The following is a 17,976-nucleotide window of genomic DNA, read 5'->3' as shown; positions in this document are numbered from 1 at the left end:
GAGAGAGGCGTAGAAGATAATAGAGTTTGATAATTCGATAAGAAAAAACAGCATGATCCCATATAATAAAAGCAGAAACAAAACACACTCTTCTTCACGTCACTCTTAGCCACTTCTTTGTCTTGCTTCACCCCTGGATCTCTTGACCTCTTCTCCTGCAAATCAAATACAAGGATTAAACATCTCACCATATCAACCAAAACAGCTCTGACCATTAACACTAATAAACTTCACCTTGTTCTTCCATTCCTTCAACTCAGTGCCTCTGCCTCTTCTGAGTCCCAAGCTTCTCATTACCATTGACCAATACACAGAGAGCTTGCACTAGCTTAGGGTTAATTGCGTGGAGATGTATGTACGTAGCTCTTTGTTTGAGCTCTTCCATCATAGCGACGAAATCCTTGTCTTTCATCAGCACACTCGTCAAAGGATTAGCAGTCAGCATCTCAAACATATCATCCTTTCCGGAGAGCCTCTTCAAAAGGATTCCATGCATATTTCTCAAGTTGTTGTAAACCGCAGGTAAATCTCCTCTTGGTTGGATTGATTGCAAGAGCTTTCTTGTAGGATTCCAACGCCTCTTTAAAATATTTCAGACCGCATTGGTAATGGGCAGTACCAAGAAGGCGATAGCCTTTTGCCGAGGTTGGTTTAAGTTGGATGCTCCTCTTGGCATCTGAGACAGCTGCGTCGTAGTTCTGAAGCGAGGTGTGAGCAGAGGAACGCTTGGAGAAGAGGGCGTGATTGTTTGGATCGATATCAATTGCAGCGGTGTAGTGACTAACGGCGTCAGAGAAGTCACCGGAAGAGAGAGATGCGTCTTTTACAGCTTTTATTGCTTGAGCTTCAACAGCTTGTGCTAGGTTTGTTTCCTCATTTTAAACAGCTTCGACGTCCATCCCCATCTCGTGGTGTACTACGGTTTGATCACTCAACGAAAAAAAGAATAGCTTCAATCACTCTTACGTCATCAAGCTTAAGATGGAAAGTGAAAGGTGATTCCGAGAACTTGTCCATCAGTTGAACGAAGCCTTCCTGTTTCATAAACGCACTGGTCCGAGGATTCCTGCTCAGTTTCCCCCACATGTTCGGCCCCAAGGCATCTCCAAAAGGACTTGACAGATGAGCCAGGGAGTGTGCTAACCCGGATCTCATACTCTTACTGGCTGAATGGGTGGAGAGCCCTTTCTTGTATGCAACCACAGCTAATTCGAACTCATGTAACCCCAAGCCCTTAAGAGCATCACCCATAAGGACATGACCCTCTGACCGAGATGGCTTCATTTGGGTAACAAGCTGGCATCTGAGAGAGCTTCCTGGTATTGATTTGGTAAATGTAGTAACCAGAACGTTTCATCAACTGATAGTACCTGTCTGATTCATCAAAGTTGGATTTCCTGGTGCACACAGCAATGAGGGACTGCACATTCCTAAACAGAGGTACTCTAGAAGGCAGTGTATCGTTCAGCAAAACGTACAAAGCATCTATAACATTCGCCTCTTCCATGTAGAGATGGATACGTCTCGGATGTTCACAGAGTTCTTTCATCAAGTTGTTGAAATCATGGTCTTCCATGAACCCACTCGTCCGATTACTTTCACTCAGTACCTTCAACACATCCCCTTTTTGAAAGCTTCTTCAAACGGACTCCACCTATACTTGGAGAGTTGGTCTAGAGCATCTGAAAATTGGTAGTTGTCCGCGTACGAATCCGCTGAAACGTAGCAAGCCTTAGCTTTTTTGAAAAAAATGTTCCCCAAAGCGTAATGAGCAGCAGCGACGCGGCTATGAGCCTCTGCCCATTCCGGTTTCAGGTGGAGGGCCAACTTTGCGTCTGCGAGAGCTTCTTCATATTTCTTGTCCTTCAAGTGAGCAGCTGAACGCTTGGAGTAGAGGACGTGTAAGTGATGGTCGTCTGGAGCTTGATTGAGTGCGGTGGTGTAGCTCTTAACGGCGGCATCCATGTGAAGATTAGAAGAGAAAAATCTGTCTCCCTTAGTTTCTGATGCTGTCATCTTCTTTTGATAGCGTGCATGCACGATGTCCTCATGTTCTTCGTCCTCGAGATCCTCTTCATCTTCTTCGTCACTTTTTTCCTGGGAAGCATCATCATCATCATCATCTTCGTCGCTGATTTTTTTTCCAAATTAACAAGGAGAAAAGCATAAACTTCGAGGATGACATTGAACCGGTTTGGGAACACTTCGAGTAGCACGGTTTGGTATGAGCTTGCTTATAGTGAAGCTAAAGGGAGGATTAAGAGAGGAGATAAAGACTTAGCAGATTGGTTTTGGGTCCCGTTTTAAGTGTAAACAGTATGATAATAACATTAAATTAACTTATGTGAACCCTAACCGTATGAATATATATACATACGTTATACGCCCCCTCCCAAATTCTCCTATATCGAAATATACTCTGCTCGATCAAGTCTTGGTACTTTCTTCTCTTTCCCTTCTTCTCCCTTTCCGTCTGTTCCTGCAAATACTGTAAGCAACGATGAACGATCCTATGTTACAAGTCCTAGCAAAATGCACCGAAACTTAGTTGTGATTCTAGTTTCATAAATCGAATGTTTGTTTCTGTCTGACAATGATGTTGGATGGTACTTACTTCAACTTGGTGTGACACTGGGAATAAGTTGATGGCGTCCGGATTAAAACTGGAATCCACTCCGGTGAAAGAGGAATGAGATATGTGCACTTCTTTTATACATGGTGATGAAAGATTGAAAGCGTGTTACCATCGGGAAAAAGCTAGTTGCCAGACGTATGGACTAAAGAACTCTTACGGGTGGATCACTTTTCATATGAAAAGTGAAGTTGAGTAAAACATCTGCAGTGATAATTGTGAAAAATGAAAGAAAGCCATGCGTTTTAAGAATCACAGTGAAAGGAAAACTATATCAGTGATAGATAGAGATACTATACTAGTGTTTTGTTTACCTTCATTCATTCATTCCTTCGCCTCGCCAAGACCGACAATTGTGAATGATGAACTGGAGAACTTTCTGCACTGACCATTCTCGATCCGATCTTTGAGGCTATTGAAGTAAGTCTAAGAGCTACATAATAGATTAAATGATAATTTAGTTAAGCAAGTGAAAAACGGATGGATCAATCAGATACTCTGGAACTGTGATGGAGCCTACAGTGTAAATATTTTCGGCTAGCTCATGAAATCGCGGATGATTCTTGAAAGGTCGGAACACTTCTTGCCGATGCATGATTGCATAGACAATCTGCAGAAAACCAGAAATACAGACTAATTCAGAACATGAATAAACGGGAAAGGAATATATATATATATATATGTGTGATTCATGCTGCTAAGTAAACATGACAATATGATACCTCGGCAACGCGCACGTCAAAATTGCATTTAATATATCAAGGACAAGCCTCAAGAAATCAGTAAAAGATTTGCAGCTCTGCTGCCTGCAAGTTGGCAAAAATACAATTTTACAAATATAAACCACAAATCAAAGATTCAAAGAATAACAATGATTCACTGCAATTATATTGTGTGCTTGAACTAAATATGACTTACCAAATCTTCTGAAACGCTATCATCCGCTCTTGACAAGCTTATTTTGATACTATGCAGCTTTTATCACCTGTAACTTGTTATACCTGTATTAAATAATTAATGATCGGTTAATTAGGAATCATAATGAGCATCATTCCATACAAGACAAACAAAAAAATATGCATTGTCATAAAGGACTGAGGAATTAATCGCATACTTTCGAGAAAGCATGTATAGAAAAGGCTGACAAGCCTCGCAGAGGCATATGCACTAAGATGATGGGTATGAGCTACCATGTTAGCCAAGGTTGCAAGACATGTAAGCTGCAGAGTACACATCCTGCTGTAAACGCCCAAGAAACAAAATTTGTCACAATACATAAGAAAGGTACAGCACCATAATTTATATCTTAAGTGCTCATTTTCTGATACATGTCCAAATAAGTTGCAGGTTCCACTTTGATACATGGCTATCAACTTGATTACACTCTTATAAGGCTTGAACCTACCCAAACGGCCATATAATTAAGTAAAAAAAAAAACTGAAACACATTTTTCGTTGCCAATATATGAATGTAAAGCTATACCCGCAGTTTAGAAAGGTTAAGCTGCACTGTTCTGATGAGATCAATGACCGTTAAGGAACCAACAGAGAGGTCTGATGAAGGAGATGTTCCATGTACCACGGAACGCTAGGAAGTATCTATTCAAATGAAAGGTTATCAGAAAAGATACAAGGTTCAGAAATATCAATTTTAAGCCTACAATAGATAAGAGCACAACATACCACCTTGTGAATGCCTGAATTGAATGGAGAATCTCATGTGCACCGATATCTAGAGCTTGAGGCTCCCTGAAACCAAAACCCCCACAATCAGTTTATAACTATTTAACCTAAGGGGTAAGTTACAAAAGCTCATTGCAAAACAAAGAGAAGAATAAGGGAGAGAGAACCTGCATAAGGCCTGCCCCTTTTTCTTTCGAGCTAGGAATGAACCAAACATTTCGAATAGACGGACACTAAAACTGAACAAAGATTCCATCGTTTTGTCCAAGTTTCCACTTCCTTGAGCCTTCACCTTTCCACACCTACGATACAAGATTTAATCATCACGTCCATAGTATCAAACCAGAAGAATAGCCTTTAAGCAAGCAAAAAAAGAGACAGATTTGATTCACCTGTGGGTAGGATATACTACTCTTTGGATGTCACTAAGCAGCTTTGGAAAATGACTCAGATATGTAAAGCAGTTACTGTGAGTGTGTGGTGACTCAAAAGCCTGTGAAGGAACATATATATATATATATATTGTTAGCAGACAGACAAGAAGAGGTCGTTTCGTTTTGTTATTTTCTCTCATGCTCTTTCTTTCATACCTTATCGATGTTGACTGCTGGTAATAAAAGAACAGTCTGCACAAAAGAACAAGAGATTATAAAAAAAAAAAATGCTACATGTGAGTCCAATACAGTTGCTGCTCTGGTAACACAAAATAGCAGAGGCATAATAGTCAAAATTACCTGCACACCACCAGATATATAGCTTTGACAACAGTAGACTTTCCGTGAGCCACATGCCCAATGGTTCCTGAGACATTAGTTGCAAACTCAACCACACAATGCTAGGGGTTTTCAGAGATCTCCGCACTCTATCGCTCGTCGACTCATTTCAGGGATTATACAGTAAAGGTCAATCAGGTTCGTAATTATTCAATTCTCTTTCTTTCCCGGAGGTACTCTAGCATGAAACGGCGAACATGTCGTATCGCCTATGGAGATAACGGCACGATGTTACAGTTTTGATGATATTTGCGTTTTCAGTTACTCTAATTTGTTTTTTTAATTAACAAAATAAATAAAAATTTCAGAAAAAGGCAATAGCTGCTGCGGAATCGGATTCAAAAGACCTAAGAAGAAGGAGATACTCTTGCAGCAGCAGCAGCAGCACAACACTTTCTTCACGAGAACAATGTCTGTGACGAAAGCCGTTTCGAGCTTGGACAACATGGTGGTGAAGTCCCCCAACGATCGGAGGTTGTACAGAGTGATTGAATTGGAGAACGGCTTGTCTGCTCTCCTTATCCACGATCCAGATATTTATCTCGACGCCTCTGCGGCAGATGGACAGAACACCGACGGAGATCAAATGGACGAGGACGGAGAAGAAGAAGAAGATAGTGACGGTAGCTATGAAGATGATGACGATGAAGATATGGAAGGAGATGAGGATGAGGATGATGATGAAGTGAAAGGCAAAGGGGATCATCAGACCAAAAAGGTTTTCACAATTTTGAGATATATATATATCACCTCTTTCTCAAAATTTAATTTTAATCTCATATGTTTTTTTTGCTTTAGGCAGCTGCAGCTATGTGTGTTGCAATGGGCAGCTTCTTGGATCCTCCCGAGGCGCAAGGCCTTGCTCACTTTCTTGGTATTTTCCATCTTTCTATGAGTTTTTAATTCACTTCCTTTGTTTTTTTTTGGAGTGGATTCACTCTCATGTTAATGTTTTGTTCAGAACACATGCTTTTTATGGGTAGCACTGAGTTTCCCGATGAGAATGAAGTAAGCAATGCATTATATTTTTTTGTATTTGCAATGGTTTTACACTTTTTATAGATTCGTATGAATGAAGTGGAGTATTCTGGTATCTTCAATTTTTTTTTGTCTATGAACTAAGAAACTAACCCATTTAGCATGGTTAGATACAACTTGGATGTTTATTTACAGCTTGAATAATGGATGCTGATTGCATCTTTTCGAACAGACCTTATTTTGTTAGAATGATGTATCTTTGAATTCGTCTTTGTTTTTTGCTTCTAGTATGATAGTTACTTGTCTAAGCATGGAGGATCCTCTAACGCATACACCGAAATGGAGCATACGTGCTATCACTTTGAAGTCAAGAGAGAATTCCTTCAGGGTGCCTTAAAAAGGTACAGACTTTGGACACTTCACTTATCTTTTTAAATGTCAACTGCTGTAAATTTACCAAGGCTGGCGATATATGTGTTGGTATGCATGCCTAGAGTTTGTCGTCATTGTTCAGTTTTATGATGATACAGTAAAGGAAGATGCATTGCATACTTCTATGCATCCTTCTTGATCCTTAAATGTAAATTGCCTACCCTAGTGTGTCACCTGCCTAAATCATTTGTTGCAGAAAGTTTTCTTTTTGTTCTTTGGATTCCAAATTTGGATCACTTATTTGACCTTAGTTTGTTCCCTCATTATTAGGTTCTCTCAGTTTTTTGTTGCACCGCTAATGAAGACTGAAGCTATGGAACGAGAAGTCCTTGCTGTTGATTCAGGTATGCCTGTTAATCATGCCCTAAGTCCTTTGTTAGAAATTTTCGAAAGATTCATCTTCAATCGATCTTCAGATAAACTAACAAGATCCCAATTTGTAGAATTTAACCAGGCCCTACAAAATGATGCATGTCGTCTGCAACAACTTCAGTGCCATACGTCTACAAAGGGTCATCCTTTAAATAGATTCGCATGGGGTAAGGACATCTCGATGTACCTTTGTTGCCACACTTCAGTTGTTCGTGAAACAAGTTAAAGTTAATTTTTTTTTCCTGTAGGTAACAAGAAGAGCTTAAGTGGTGCAATTGAAAATGGGGTTGATCTACGGGAATGCATCGTGAAATTATACAAGGAATATTACCACGGTGGATTGATGAAACTCGTTGTCATCGGAGGAGGTAAACTTCTCTTAGGTTTATGATGTGTTTCGCTTTAATTCTTGGAAAACGTTTTTGCATTCATATTATTGGCCTTTTCTGCTGTCTGAGTTTATTGTAATTCTCTGGGTTACCTACTAAATCTTGCAGAACCTCTCGCTTTGCTTGAAAGTTGGGCTGTAGAACTATTTGGCGATGTCAAAAACGGATCCAAAATCAGGCCAACTCTGGAGGCAGAAGGTCCTATTTGGGAAGGCGGTAAATTATATCGCCTAGAAGCGGTCAGAGATGTCCATACTCTTGATTTGACATGGACTCTCCCTCCTCTTCGCCATGCCTATGTGAAGAAGCCGGATGACTATCTATCACATCTATTAGGACACGGTGAGACATCACATCCATTTTTATTGGTTTATATATAGTTTTCTTAAAGCGTCCTTGTGCATGCACTCCTGTAAACTGCATATTGAAAAACGTTGTTTGTACCATTATCTTTCTAGAGGGTAGAGGAAGTCTTCATTCATTGCTTAAAGATAAGGGCTGGATAACCTCTCTGTCTGCTGGTGTTGGGGATGATGGAATAAACCGCTCGTCTCTGGCCTATGTTTTTGGAATGACCATACATCTCACTGACTCTGGTTTAGAGAAGGTAAATTAATATATAAATTAACATATTTTAACTTAGCATAACGCAGGTGTTCGTTTTCAACTGTATATATACTGTCGTTCTTCTCCTTTTTTTATACTTTTGTTATGTTCGTTTTCACTGGATCCTATGGCAACTTCTGTTTACAGATTTATGACATCATTGGCTACATCTACCAATATCTAAAATTATTGCGTGATGCGTCACCACAAGAATGGATATTCAAGGAACTCCAAGATATTGGGAACATGGACTTTAGATATGCTGAGGAGCAGGCTGCAGATGATTATGCTGCTGAGCTCTCAGGTTTGTACTTGTATTGTCACTCGTCTATTTCTTCTAAGGCGTTATTAGTGGCTATGTTGGCATGTAAAGCCTAAATATTTTCAGGATTCATTATGCACTGTGGTATAATAACCATTTGAAAGTGTTCTTGTACAGGGAATATGCTTGCTTATCCAGTAGAGCACGTTATTTATGGTGATTATGTATATCAGACATGGGATCCAAAAATGATAGAAGATCTCATGGGTTTCTTCACACCAAAAAACATGAGGATTGATGTTGTTTCGAAGTCAGTCAAGTCAGAAGGTACTTTGGAGACTTTTTGAGAATGTAATTTTTGGATTGCATATTAATGTTCATCATTCTTTTGAATCTTCCTTGTTTCAGAGTTCCAAACTGAGCCTTGGTTCGGTTCTCGTTACGTAGAAGAAGATGTTCCATTGACTTTGATGGAAACATGGAGCAATCCTTTAGAAGTAGATACTTCTTTGCATCTTCCTTCAAAAAACCAGTTCATCCCTTGTGATTTTTCCATCCGGGCCGTTAATTCGGATGCGGATCCCAAAAGCCAGTCTCCCCCTAAGTGTTTGATTGATGAACCGCTAATGAAGTTCTGGTACAAGCTTGACGAAACATTTAAGGTTCCCCGTGCAAATACGTACTTCCGCATAAATTTGAAGGGGGCATATGACAGTGTGAAGAACTGCCTTTTGACGGAACTATTTATCAACCTTCTGAAAGATGAGCTAAATGAGATCATATACCAGGCAAGTAAACTACCTTTTAGGACGATCTTTTTAGATGTTTTGTTTCTATATTGACACGAATATCTGATTTTTTTGTTTGCAGGCCAGTATAGCAAAACTTGAAACTTCTCTGTCTATGTATGGGGATAAACTAGAGCTTAAAGTGTATGGCTTTAATGAAAAAAATCCAGCTCTCTTATCAAAAATTTTAGCCATAGCCAAATCCTTCATGCCAAGCCTGGACCGATTTAAGGTATGTGAAATTTTGAATGTTTCATTGTCGCACTCTTTATTCTCCTCATTCATTGTTGAACTTTATTTTTTGTGTCAGATTATTTTCCTCATCGGTTACTACTACCTTATCTATCTAAACCTTGCAGGTTATCAAAGAAAACATGGAGAGAGGGTTCAGAAATACTAATATGAAGCCTTTGAACCATTCCACATACTTGAGACTGCAACTCTTGTGTAAACGAATCTATGACAGCGACGAGAAGTTGTCTGTACTAAATGATTTGTCTCTCACTGATCTTAAAAGCTTTATTCCTGAAGTCCGCTCTCAGGTAACATTATGCATCAACCACAGATAACATCAGTCTGGACTGGACTGCTTGCCTTTGCGATTGTTCTCTGGTTTCGTTTAAACCGTGCAACTGATAGGTAAAACTTTTGTTATGTTTGCAGATATTTATCGAGGCTCTGTGTCATGGTAATTTGTCGGAAGAGGAAACAGTGAATATATCAAACATATTCAAAAACAGTTTGACAGTTGAACCGCTCCCAGTCAAATGTAGACATGGAGAGCAGATAATGTGCTTCCCTCTGAATGCCAAACTTGTAAGAGATGTCACTGTGAAGAACAAATCCGAAACAAACTCAGTAGTCGAGGTAAAAAGACAAAATGTCTGTTCTTGTGATGCGAGTGAGCCAAGTAGAAGCTAATAGTAGTAGGATTGATATAGTCATGGCTATGAATTTGAACATGAACCCTGTTTTGCAGATTTACTATCAAATCGAGCCTGAAGAAGCTCAGTCAACAAGAATGAAAGCTATGCTGGATCTCTTTAATGAAATAATAGGAGAGCCATTGTTCAATCAGTTGAGGTTAGTCATCACATGTTTCTCTAGTTTTGTTTTATAGATCAAACCGTATTTGTAGTATAGCCACATATTTATAATGCGATTTTGGTTACAGGACAAAGGAGCAGCTTGGTTATGTTGTCGAGTGTGGCCCTCGCTTAACTTATCGTGTCCATGGTTTCTGTTTCTGTGTTCAATCTTCCAAGTACGGTCCAATTCATTTGCTGGGGAGAGTCGATAATTTCATAAAAGACATCGAAGCGCTGCTGGTAAGTCGATAATAAGAGAAAAAGAAGATATTAAGCTACATTGAAGCCTTTTCCCATATCATTCCACAAATGTTAATTGCAGGAACAACTGGATGAAGAATCATTTGAAGATTACAGAAGCGGTATGATTGCTAGATTGCTGGAAAAGGATCCTTCTCTCTTATCTGAGACAAATGAGTTATGGAGTCAGATTGTTGACAAAAGGTAAGGATCTCAAGGGTTTAAAGTATGAGATCCGCAGTTTCATATTAAAGTTCAATGAGTTACTTCAATGTCCCTGACAAAAATGGAGCTAACTCTCTCTCTCTGACACACAGGTACATGTTTGATTTCTCACACAAAGAAGCAGAAGAATTAAGAAGCATAGAGAAGAGAGATGTGATCAAGTGGTACAAAACCTATTTCGGAGAATCATCCCCAAAATGCCGTAGGCTTGCGGTTAGGGTGTGGGGATGCAACACCAATATGAAAGAAACTCAGACAGATACCAAGTCGGTGCAGGTCATAGCAGACGCTGTGGCTTTCAAGTCGACTTCTAGATTTTACCCAAGCCTCTGTTAGTTAGTCAGAAACAACAGTACTAGTATACGTATACTCTACTTTTCGATTCTTCTTTAATACTATATTTTTTTCTTTTACTTTACTCAATTTTTTGTTAAAAGAAAACCCAAAATGTCGCTTTTGTTATGATTATTTGAGGATATTTATTTGTCGGTTGGTTGAGGTAGAGATCTATAAATAAGCGTGTGCCAGCTAGTGACCTTTTTTAATAAATCAGATTTAGTAGAAACCTCTCAAATGATTGATTAGTATTATTAAAAACAAATAAAAGTGTTACTAGTAGTAAATATTCATAAAATAATTTATTATGATATATATAAGTAAAATTGTCGAATACTGTATATAATTATTTTATAATTAAGTACGAGTGGTGAGTTTTTATTTCATCCCGCGGTAAATTGCTTGTGGGGCCAATACAAATATCAATCGAAAACTATCTTCAGCCTCCTCTCTCTCTCACTATTTTTCCTCTGTACGGTGGTGAGTGCAGACCATCATCGAATCGAATTTGCAGAAATAGGATTCTCTCTTTTACCCCAAAAGAAAAATCTGAATCTCTTCTCCGCCGTCGAAGTTTGAATTCTCTCTCGTCCTCCCGTGAGTTTTTCCCCCTCTCCCACTTCCTTAATATCTTCTCCTTCTTTCCTTTTCGCGTCTCCTCAATATCCATTTCCAACTAATTTTCTGATCTCTCTCTCTCCCACAACGGCAGATCTAGGGTTTATCGCTTCTGCCTTCTCCAACTTCTGTTTTTGAATGTTTATCTAACGACTTTCTATTTCTCCGTTTTCGCTGCAGTTGAGCTTCCCCTCCCCCAGCTTCGATCCTCCTCGCATTTACGGTATACCTTATGCACGAGTGAGGTTCGTTTTCTCCAGATCGCTTTACGTTTTTCACTTACTCCCTAGTCCCTATGATTCGGTTATCGATCTGAAATATCTTTTGGTGGGACAGATCATCGTGGATCGTGATTGAAGCGCGAGAGAAATAAAAAAATATTAAGAGAGCGAAGATGAGCGAGGGCCAGAAGTTCCAGCTGGGAACCATCGGCGCTTTGAGTTTATCCGTTGTATCGTCCGTGTCGATCGTGATCTGTAACAAGGCGCTTATTAGCACCCTCGGCTTCACCTTCGGTAACCTCTTTCCCCCCCCGTTGAGTATCCATGTAGAGACTATTTCCTCTGGATCTATACGTGTGCTTGCTGTATAAGTTGAAGGATAGGTTATATAGATTATTTCCTTTGGATCTATAGGTGAGCTTGTGTGTGCTGAAGTTTTCTCTTAGCGTATGTGTTGAAGGATAGGTTTAGAGATCATTTTACTTTATACACTGAGCAGGACGATGATCAACTCTTTTTAAAAGCCTGCATCAGCTTATAATCTCATCATGTGATATTGATTGATCTCATAGGCTATCTTGTTACTTACTCTTGTTATTTTTTTTTATACGTACAGCGACTACTTTGACTAGTTGGCATCTTCTGGTCACGTTTTGTTCCCTTCATGTGGCACTATGGATGAAGATGTTCGAACACAAGCCTTTTGATCCACGAGCTGTGATGGGATTTGGCATATTGAACGGGATCTCCATAGGACTATTGAATCTCAGCCTTGGCTTTAATTCCGTTGGCTTTTACCAGGTAATATAATAGATTTGTCATTCCAGTTGCTACGTGATGATTTCCTTTTTAACACATCTCCTCCTCTGTTGATATTAGATGACAAAATTAGCAATCATCCCCTGTACTGTTCTCTTGGAGACTCTCTTCTTCAGGAAAAAATTCAGGTTATCACTCAAAGTTCTCTTACTTAGTGTACATTTCTATTATACTTAAATGATTATTAATTTGGTCATGCATTTGTAGTTGCCTATCAAACTTACAATGTGATGATGAGCAACTTAGTGATACTCTAATGTCCCTTTTGTAGTCTCTAGTCAAGGGCCTAGTTAATGACACATTTCTTCTTTTTTTGCTTGCAGTCGAAAAATTCAGTTTTCATTAACCATCCTTCTCCTTGGTGTTGGGATTGCAACCGTCACAGATCTTCAGCTTAATATGCTGGGTTCTGTCTTGTCGCTGCTGGCTGTTATCACAACTTGTGTTGCTCAAATTGTATCCTATACTTAGCCCTTCTTTTCCCATTGATTTATTCTTTTTATCGTATAACCAATTCGATGCTGTATTCTTAAACCAACTGTACACAGATGACAAATACCATCCAGAAGAAGTTCAAAGTTTCATCCACGCAACTTCTTTATCAGTCTTGCCCTTATCAAGCAATTACACTTTTCGTCACTGGTCCGTTTCTGGATGGGCTCCTAACCAATCAGAATGTGTTTGCTTTCAAGTACACTTCTCAAGTTGTGGTAAGAGTCAATATGCTAGGGATTCTACCCAACTTAAATACTGGTCTTCTCGGGTCCATGTACATATATATTTACAGGTGCTTCTTTTGTTTACTGCAGTTCTTCATCGTCCTGTCCTGCCTCATATCAGTCTCTGTAAACTTCAGCACTTTTCTAGTGATTGGAAAAACGTCTCCGGTCACATATCAGGTTCTTGGACATCTTAAGACATGCCTGGTTCTAGCATTTGGCTATGTTTTGCTGAAAGACCCATTCAACTGGCGCAACATTCTTGGTATTATGGTGGCGGTGATTGGAATGGTTGTGTATTCCTATTTCTGCTCGGTTGAGACTCAGCAGAAGGCAAGTGAAACATCAACTCAGTTGCCTCAGGTAAATTTGCTCTTAGCTAATATCTTTCTATTTGGCTGTTTAATACTATTGAATGCTGGACATGGATAAATTGATCCTTGGTCCATAGTAAATAGGAGTAACCTACCTCTCTCGTTTGTATGATTTAAAGAAAAAAAACCATCTTCTCCTTAAGAAAGTGGCTTCAGTCTAATTGCTAAATCAATGGTACAATAAAAGAGATAATTAGAGAGCAAAGACTGCTGCTATCAGAATAGACAATAGAATCTTAGGCATTGTTTTGTTTGGTAAAGGTCTATGCTGATTTTGTGTGATGTTATATTGGTGTCTTAAGTAAAGAAGAGAAAACAAAATCTAATGTTAGTTTGGGTTTGGCAGATGAAAGAGAGCGAGAAGGATCCGCTAATAGCAGTTGAAAATGGAAGCGGAGTGTTATCAGACGGTGGTGGTGGTGTGCAAAAGACGGCGGCTCCTGTATGGAACTCAAATAAAGAATATTAAGAAACATCGTTATATTTTTTTATATACATGTCAACTCTCTTTTGTATCAGCTTTGTCAGAGAGATCTTTTTTTTTTTGAAAAAACTTGTTTAATTCCTCTCTTTTGTTTGTTCTCTTTTACAATCGCATAGCACAGAAGTAGGGGAGACTGAAAAAAACAACAGCTTTCCACAAGGAAGAAAAGCAGAGAGTGAGAGGGCGGACACAACTTTGATCATTTAACTTTATTATAAAGAGCAGTTTTTTTTTTTGTTATATTTGGAACTAGTGATACAACTGTATACCAAGGTTGTGGCAATATTCATCAATACTGGAATGTGGCAACATGTGTTTGATTTTCAGGCTCCTTTACATGGATTATATTACACTCTTCACTCCTTGTTTTCTTTTATCTCATGTTGATGTAGTGGCTACATTCATCAATAACGGAAACGTGTGTTTGATTTTCGGACTCCGTTGCATGGATTATATACAGAGAGAAACCACTTGTTTTCTTTGATCTGAATTTGTGTGTCAATATATGAGACACCATAGCACCAGTGGTCTAGTGGTAGAATAGTACCCTGCCACGGTACAGACCCGGGTTCGATTCCCGGCTGGTGCATTCTGAGCTGTGATGAAATTTGGCTTTAGCGCAGGTTGGTTCCTACGCACCCGTCTGATATCCAGATTATACGCCGTACACCTGAGCTCTTCTCTTTTTTTTTTTGGTCAGGGTAGCTAAGCTAAGATTGAGAGGCTAGTGAATGAAAGCAGCTGCACTTTTAGTTACTCTTTGTCACTCTCTATCTAATGTGTTAGAGACACTGACATGAAACTAAACTTTTCTACCTCTATTCTTAACGACTGTCATTACAATGATTAGGTTGCATTTTGTTTCATTCAACACAAACAAACAAACAAAAAATTCACAGCAACAAATAAATGTTTCAATCTTTCCTTTTCTTTTGGGATTTCCCATTGCATTCCATGTCCTCCATAGGAGTTCACAGAGCGAAAAAAATTGCTCGGTCGGCTTCAGGGCCAAAATGGATGGCACCACCTCGTCATCTATTCAATCTCCTGCTTAATCCTAAGAAGCATCAACAAACATCTGTACCGGTTATGAAACATCAAGAGCTCCCTTTTGCATAACTTGCTCATGGTGGTGTACGGTGTCCACCGAAACTTTGCTCGGTGGCCAATAACGAAACATGGATCTTCCGATGATGTTCTTTATTGGAAGTGGACCCCTGCGTTTTAACAATCATCCATGAATCAACAGAGTTCTTTGAAAAAAAGCAGATATCTTCCAAAGTGGGTTACCAGTTATGAGAGTCAAAGCTTTTGTTCCGGTTGTCTCCTAGCACAAAGACATAACCTTCAGGGACCAACTGCAAATAAAACAAAAAAAGGAAAAACAATTTTAGCTGCATTACGACTTTTAAGGTGGAGAATCATTAAACTAGGAAAGTGCACGTTCGCGTACCATTGGTTCCATTTCATAGTTCATTGGCTCTAAGACAAAATCCTCTACTTGAACGATGTCATTCACCAAGAGCTTTCCATCACAAATCTACATGATACAAGAGCGATAAGTTAGACAGGAAACAAAGGGTACAGGCCTGTCCTGAGGAGGCTGGATATAAATAGGATAAACTAACAATTGATTTAGATATAAAGGGGGGTGGCTTACTTCAACCCAGTCACCTTCGCTTGCAACTATCCTCTTTATGAAAACATCAGTACAATTGTAACCATGTTCCTGCAGTTTTTCAAATTAGGATATCAAACACCTATCAAACACATATGAAAAAAAAAAACAAGAAATGGTGACTAGAGAATAGAGACCTACCACCAAAATCGGAGGAGCCTTGAAGATGACTATATCTGAAACCTCTGGCCTTCTGAACAAGTACGAGACCTAACAAACACCAAAAGCACATAACACAGAGTCAATAACTCATCAAACACTCACCACCAATCATCAAAAGATCGATGTTACTTCCTAGCAAATTATGTATATAAGCATAATCAATCATAGAAGAAACACATAGAGGATCTCTAGTGGAATCTCACCTTCTCGGCCATAACACGATCACCGACATCGAGAGTAGGGTACATAGACGCTGAAGGTATAGACTTGGGCTCAGCCAAAGCCGAACGGAAGAGAAGAGAAACGGTAACCGCCGTGAAAGCCGCCTTAGCATCCTCCGAGCAGATATTCAACAACTTATTAACCCACCCGTTGTTTCCAAAGCTCGAGCCTTTATTACTACTCCTCAACTCCATCTTCACTTCAACATCACCCCCCTTGCTTCCCCTATCAATGTCAGCAGCAGCAATATCCATCCCCGGAATGCTGCTGCAAGGCATCCACTTCGACCCTCTAAGGAACGGGATCACAGAAGAAGCCTTTAGCGGCGAGATCCCGAGTGCGTTGTTGTTGTTCATCCCTAGCAGCAGATCTGGAGACGCGGTTAGCTTCATGATCGAGATCATCCCCAGCACGAGCGGACTCTTGCTTCCTTCTTCGAGGAGCTCCCTCGCGATGGTGCTGTACATGGAGGAGGAAGAAGCTGGGCGAACGCGAGGAGGTTTGTCCGAGATATCGGGTATCTGACTGTGTGTGAAGGTTCTGGGACGGGTCAAGCAGCATTCGAAGCATGAGCGGACGTCTCCTGCGCCGACGCGAGCCGCGGCGGATGAGGCGATGTTCCTAGCGACGTAGCTGGAGTACGTGAAGGTAACCCTAATCGCCATGATTTTGGAAATTGAATCGGAGAATTTGGAAATTGGAAACTTCCGGCGAGAGAAACGGAGAACCTTTCCGCCGGCGAGGTCAGAGAGAGAAATCTGGAGATCTCCAGAGGTATGGGGAAGAAGAAGGTTGTAAGCAGAGAGAGAGAGAGATCAATTAAATTAGGGCCAGATGGGAGGGACCCACACAATTTACAATTTAGACATTCATGTCCACAAACTTTATTTACATTCATGTCCACAAAATCTATTCTATTAAGACATCCATTTTTTTCTGTAACTGATTAAGACAGCCATATTACCAATTGATAAATATATGGCCTAATCATATACTTCCTCTGTACCATTTTAACTGATGTTTAAGGTTTTTACACAAAGACTAAGAAAATGCAAATTTCTATATAATTTATCTTAGTTACATAAAATTGCATTAAATAAAATCAGTCTAACCAATAAGAAAAGTATGTAGTATTTTGTAATTGGTTGCAAATTTCAATTGACATTAAATTTTGTTTAGAAATGTGAGAACATCACTTATTATGGAACAAAATAAAAATGCTTAAACATAACTTAAATTGGTACAGAGGGAGTAGTTTATTTATTTTAAAGACTATTATATCTATTATATTAATATTAAATATAAATATGATTAAAAAAATCTAAATATATAAATTAAACTTTTCAGAAAAAATTAAACAAAAAATATACATGCTTTTAAATTTTTTAAAAAGCGGGTCAATAGTCCAGTTTATTTACATTCATGTCCACAAAATTACTGTTATATTTGTTTTTTTTTTTTTTTTTTTGTTCTCCGGGGAAGATACAAATGAGTCCTCTCTTTTTACTGTTATATTTGTTAATTAGTAATTTTACAATATGTTTTGTCATTTAGCAAATCAGATGACATGTCTAAACCAATCAAAAATTGGTAAAATGTCTTTTTGTGAGTATATAGTATAATAAGAGTATTCACACTTCACCATCATTCCTACCACTATCAATTTTGGTATGTTTTTATGTTGACTACGTGGCTACATAAAAGACCAAAAAAAAGTAAACGGGTTTTGGGTATGGATACTCTGGATGTATGTGGAGTGCAGGAAGAAAGTAAGAGCCATGACCTCAGCGCATACGTCAACTCGTATAAGAGATGCTTCGCTGTTATTTCTCAAGTAGAGTAGATCGCTTTATTTATTAAGTTTTCTTTAAAATA

The 17,976-nt window shown here is 39.1% G+C and overlaps 3 protein-coding genes, 2 non-coding genes and 1 pseudogene across 6 annotated transcripts; 4 read left to right on the top strand and 2 right to left on the bottom strand.

The window, feature by feature from the left end:
• Positions 1-1,567: 1,567 nt before the first annotated feature.
• Positions 1,568-17,976, bottom strand: part of LOC130509577 (hsp70-Hsp90 organizing protein 2-like) — a 36,111-nt pseudogene continuing 19,702 nt past the window's right edge.
• Positions 4,837-11,033, top strand: LOC130509545 (nardilysin-like). Its single transcript, XM_057005691.1, has 20 exons — positions 4,837-5,226; positions 5,397-5,806; positions 5,887-5,962; positions 6,050-6,096; positions 6,355-6,467; positions 6,769-6,842; positions 6,942-7,037; positions 7,119-7,238; positions 7,368-7,601; positions 7,718-7,866; positions 8,013-8,169; positions 8,305-8,454; positions 8,536-8,915; positions 8,998-9,147; positions 9,275-9,457; positions 9,579-9,782; positions 9,895-9,998; positions 10,090-10,243; positions 10,326-10,447; positions 10,561-11,033. Exons 1-20 carry the CDS (start codon positions 5,148-5,150, stop codon positions 10,802-10,804), a joined length of 3,246 nt encoding a protein of 1,081 aa, XP_056861671.1. The 5' UTR covers positions 4,837-5,147; the 3' UTR covers positions 10,805-11,033.
• Positions 11,223-14,363, top strand: LOC130509566 (UDP-xylose transporter 3). Of its 2 annotated transcripts, XM_057005713.1 has the most exons (10): positions 11,223-11,401; positions 11,603-11,667; positions 11,759-11,937; positions 12,260-12,444; positions 12,523-12,590; positions 12,786-12,918; positions 13,011-13,172; positions 13,272-13,544; positions 13,902-13,997; positions 14,156-14,363. In XM_057005713.1, exons 3-10 carry the CDS (start codon positions 11,817-11,819, stop codon positions 14,174-14,176), a joined length of 1,059 nt encoding a protein of 352 aa, XP_056861693.1. In that variant the 5' UTR covers positions 11,223-11,401; positions 11,603-11,667; positions 11,759-11,816; the 3' UTR covers positions 14,177-14,363. The 2 variants fall into 2 exon arrangements, with proteins under 2 accessions (XP_056861693.1, XP_056861692.1); XM_057005712.1 differs by having other exon boundaries at positions 11,226-11,401; positions 13,902-14,363.
• On the top strand, positions 14,558-14,628 carry TRNAG-GCC (transfer RNA glycine (anticodon GCC)). The gene has a single exon. It is a non-coding gene; the product is annotated as a tRNA-Gly (tRNA).
• Positions 14,633-14,717, top strand: LOC130497898 (small nucleolar RNA snoR114). The gene has a single exon (XR_008936932.1). It is a non-coding gene; the product is annotated as a small nucleolar RNA snoR114 (small nucleolar RNA).
• On the bottom strand, positions 14,837-16,905 carry LOC108812286 (probable thylakoidal processing peptidase 2, chloroplastic). Its single transcript, XM_018584512.2, has 6 exons — positions 16,083-16,905; positions 15,859-15,927; positions 15,700-15,768; positions 15,493-15,579; positions 15,330-15,397; positions 14,837-15,256 (listed from the first exon to the last, which is right to left on the bottom strand). Exons 1-6 carry the CDS (start codon positions 16,764-16,766, stop codon positions 15,127-15,129), a joined length of 1,107 nt encoding a protein of 368 aa, XP_018440014.1. The 5' UTR covers positions 16,767-16,905; the 3' UTR covers positions 14,837-15,126.

This window comes from Raphanus sativus, chromosome 1 (genome assembly GCF_000801105.2).
Source record: "Raphanus sativus cultivar WK10039 chromosome 1, ASM80110v3, whole genome shotgun sequence".
NCBI classification, from domain to species: Eukaryota; Viridiplantae; Streptophyta; class Magnoliopsida; order Brassicales; family Brassicaceae; genus Raphanus; species Raphanus sativus.
The sequence above is the reverse complement of the archived record's forward strand: the minus strand, read 5'-3'. Positions and strand labels throughout refer to the sequence as shown.

What these genes read in the sequence shown, in the direction of transcription:
- LOC130509545 (XM_057005691.1), top strand. Translation starts at nt 5,148, where the DNA reads ATGCTAGGGGTTTTCAGAGATCTCCGCACTCTATCGCTCGTCGACTCA. An exon ending in GAAGTCAGTCAAGTCAGAAG is followed by an intron (nt 8,455 to 8,535) that starts GTACTTTGGAGA and finishes TCCTTGTTTCAG; the next exon opens with AGTTCCAAACTGAGCCTTGG. An exon ending in AGTCAGATTGTTGACAAAAG is followed by an intron (nt 10,448 to 10,560) that starts GTAAGGATCTCA and finishes TCTGACACACAG; the next exon opens with GTACATGTTTGATTTCTCAC.
- LOC130509566 (XM_057005712.1), top strand. Translation starts at nt 11,817, where the DNA reads ATGAGCGAGGGCCAGAAGTTCCAGCTGGGAACCATCGGCGCTTTGAGT. An exon ending in CAACTTGTGTTGCTCAAATT is followed by an intron (nt 12,919 to 13,010) that starts GTATCCTATACT and finishes AACTGTACACAG; the next exon opens with ATGACAAATACCATCCAGAA. An exon ending in AGTACACTTCTCAAGTTGTG is followed by an intron (nt 13,173 to 13,271) that starts GTAAGAGTCAAT and finishes TGTTTACTGCAG; the next exon opens with TTCTTCATCGTCCTGTCCTG.
- LOC108812286 (XM_018584512.2), bottom strand. Translation starts at nt 16,766, where the DNA reads ATGGCGATTAGGGTTACCTTCACGTACTCCAGCTACGTCGCTAGGAAC. An exon ending in ATCGTGTTATGGCCGAGAAG is followed by an intron (nt 15,928 to 16,082) that starts GTGAGATTCCAC and finishes GGTGTTTGTTAG; the next exon opens with GTCTCGTACTTGTTCAGAAG. An exon ending in AGCTTTGACTCTCATAACTG is followed by an intron (nt 15,257 to 15,329) that starts GTAACCCACTTT and finishes GTTAAAACGCAG; the next exon opens with GGGTCCACTTCCAATAAAGA.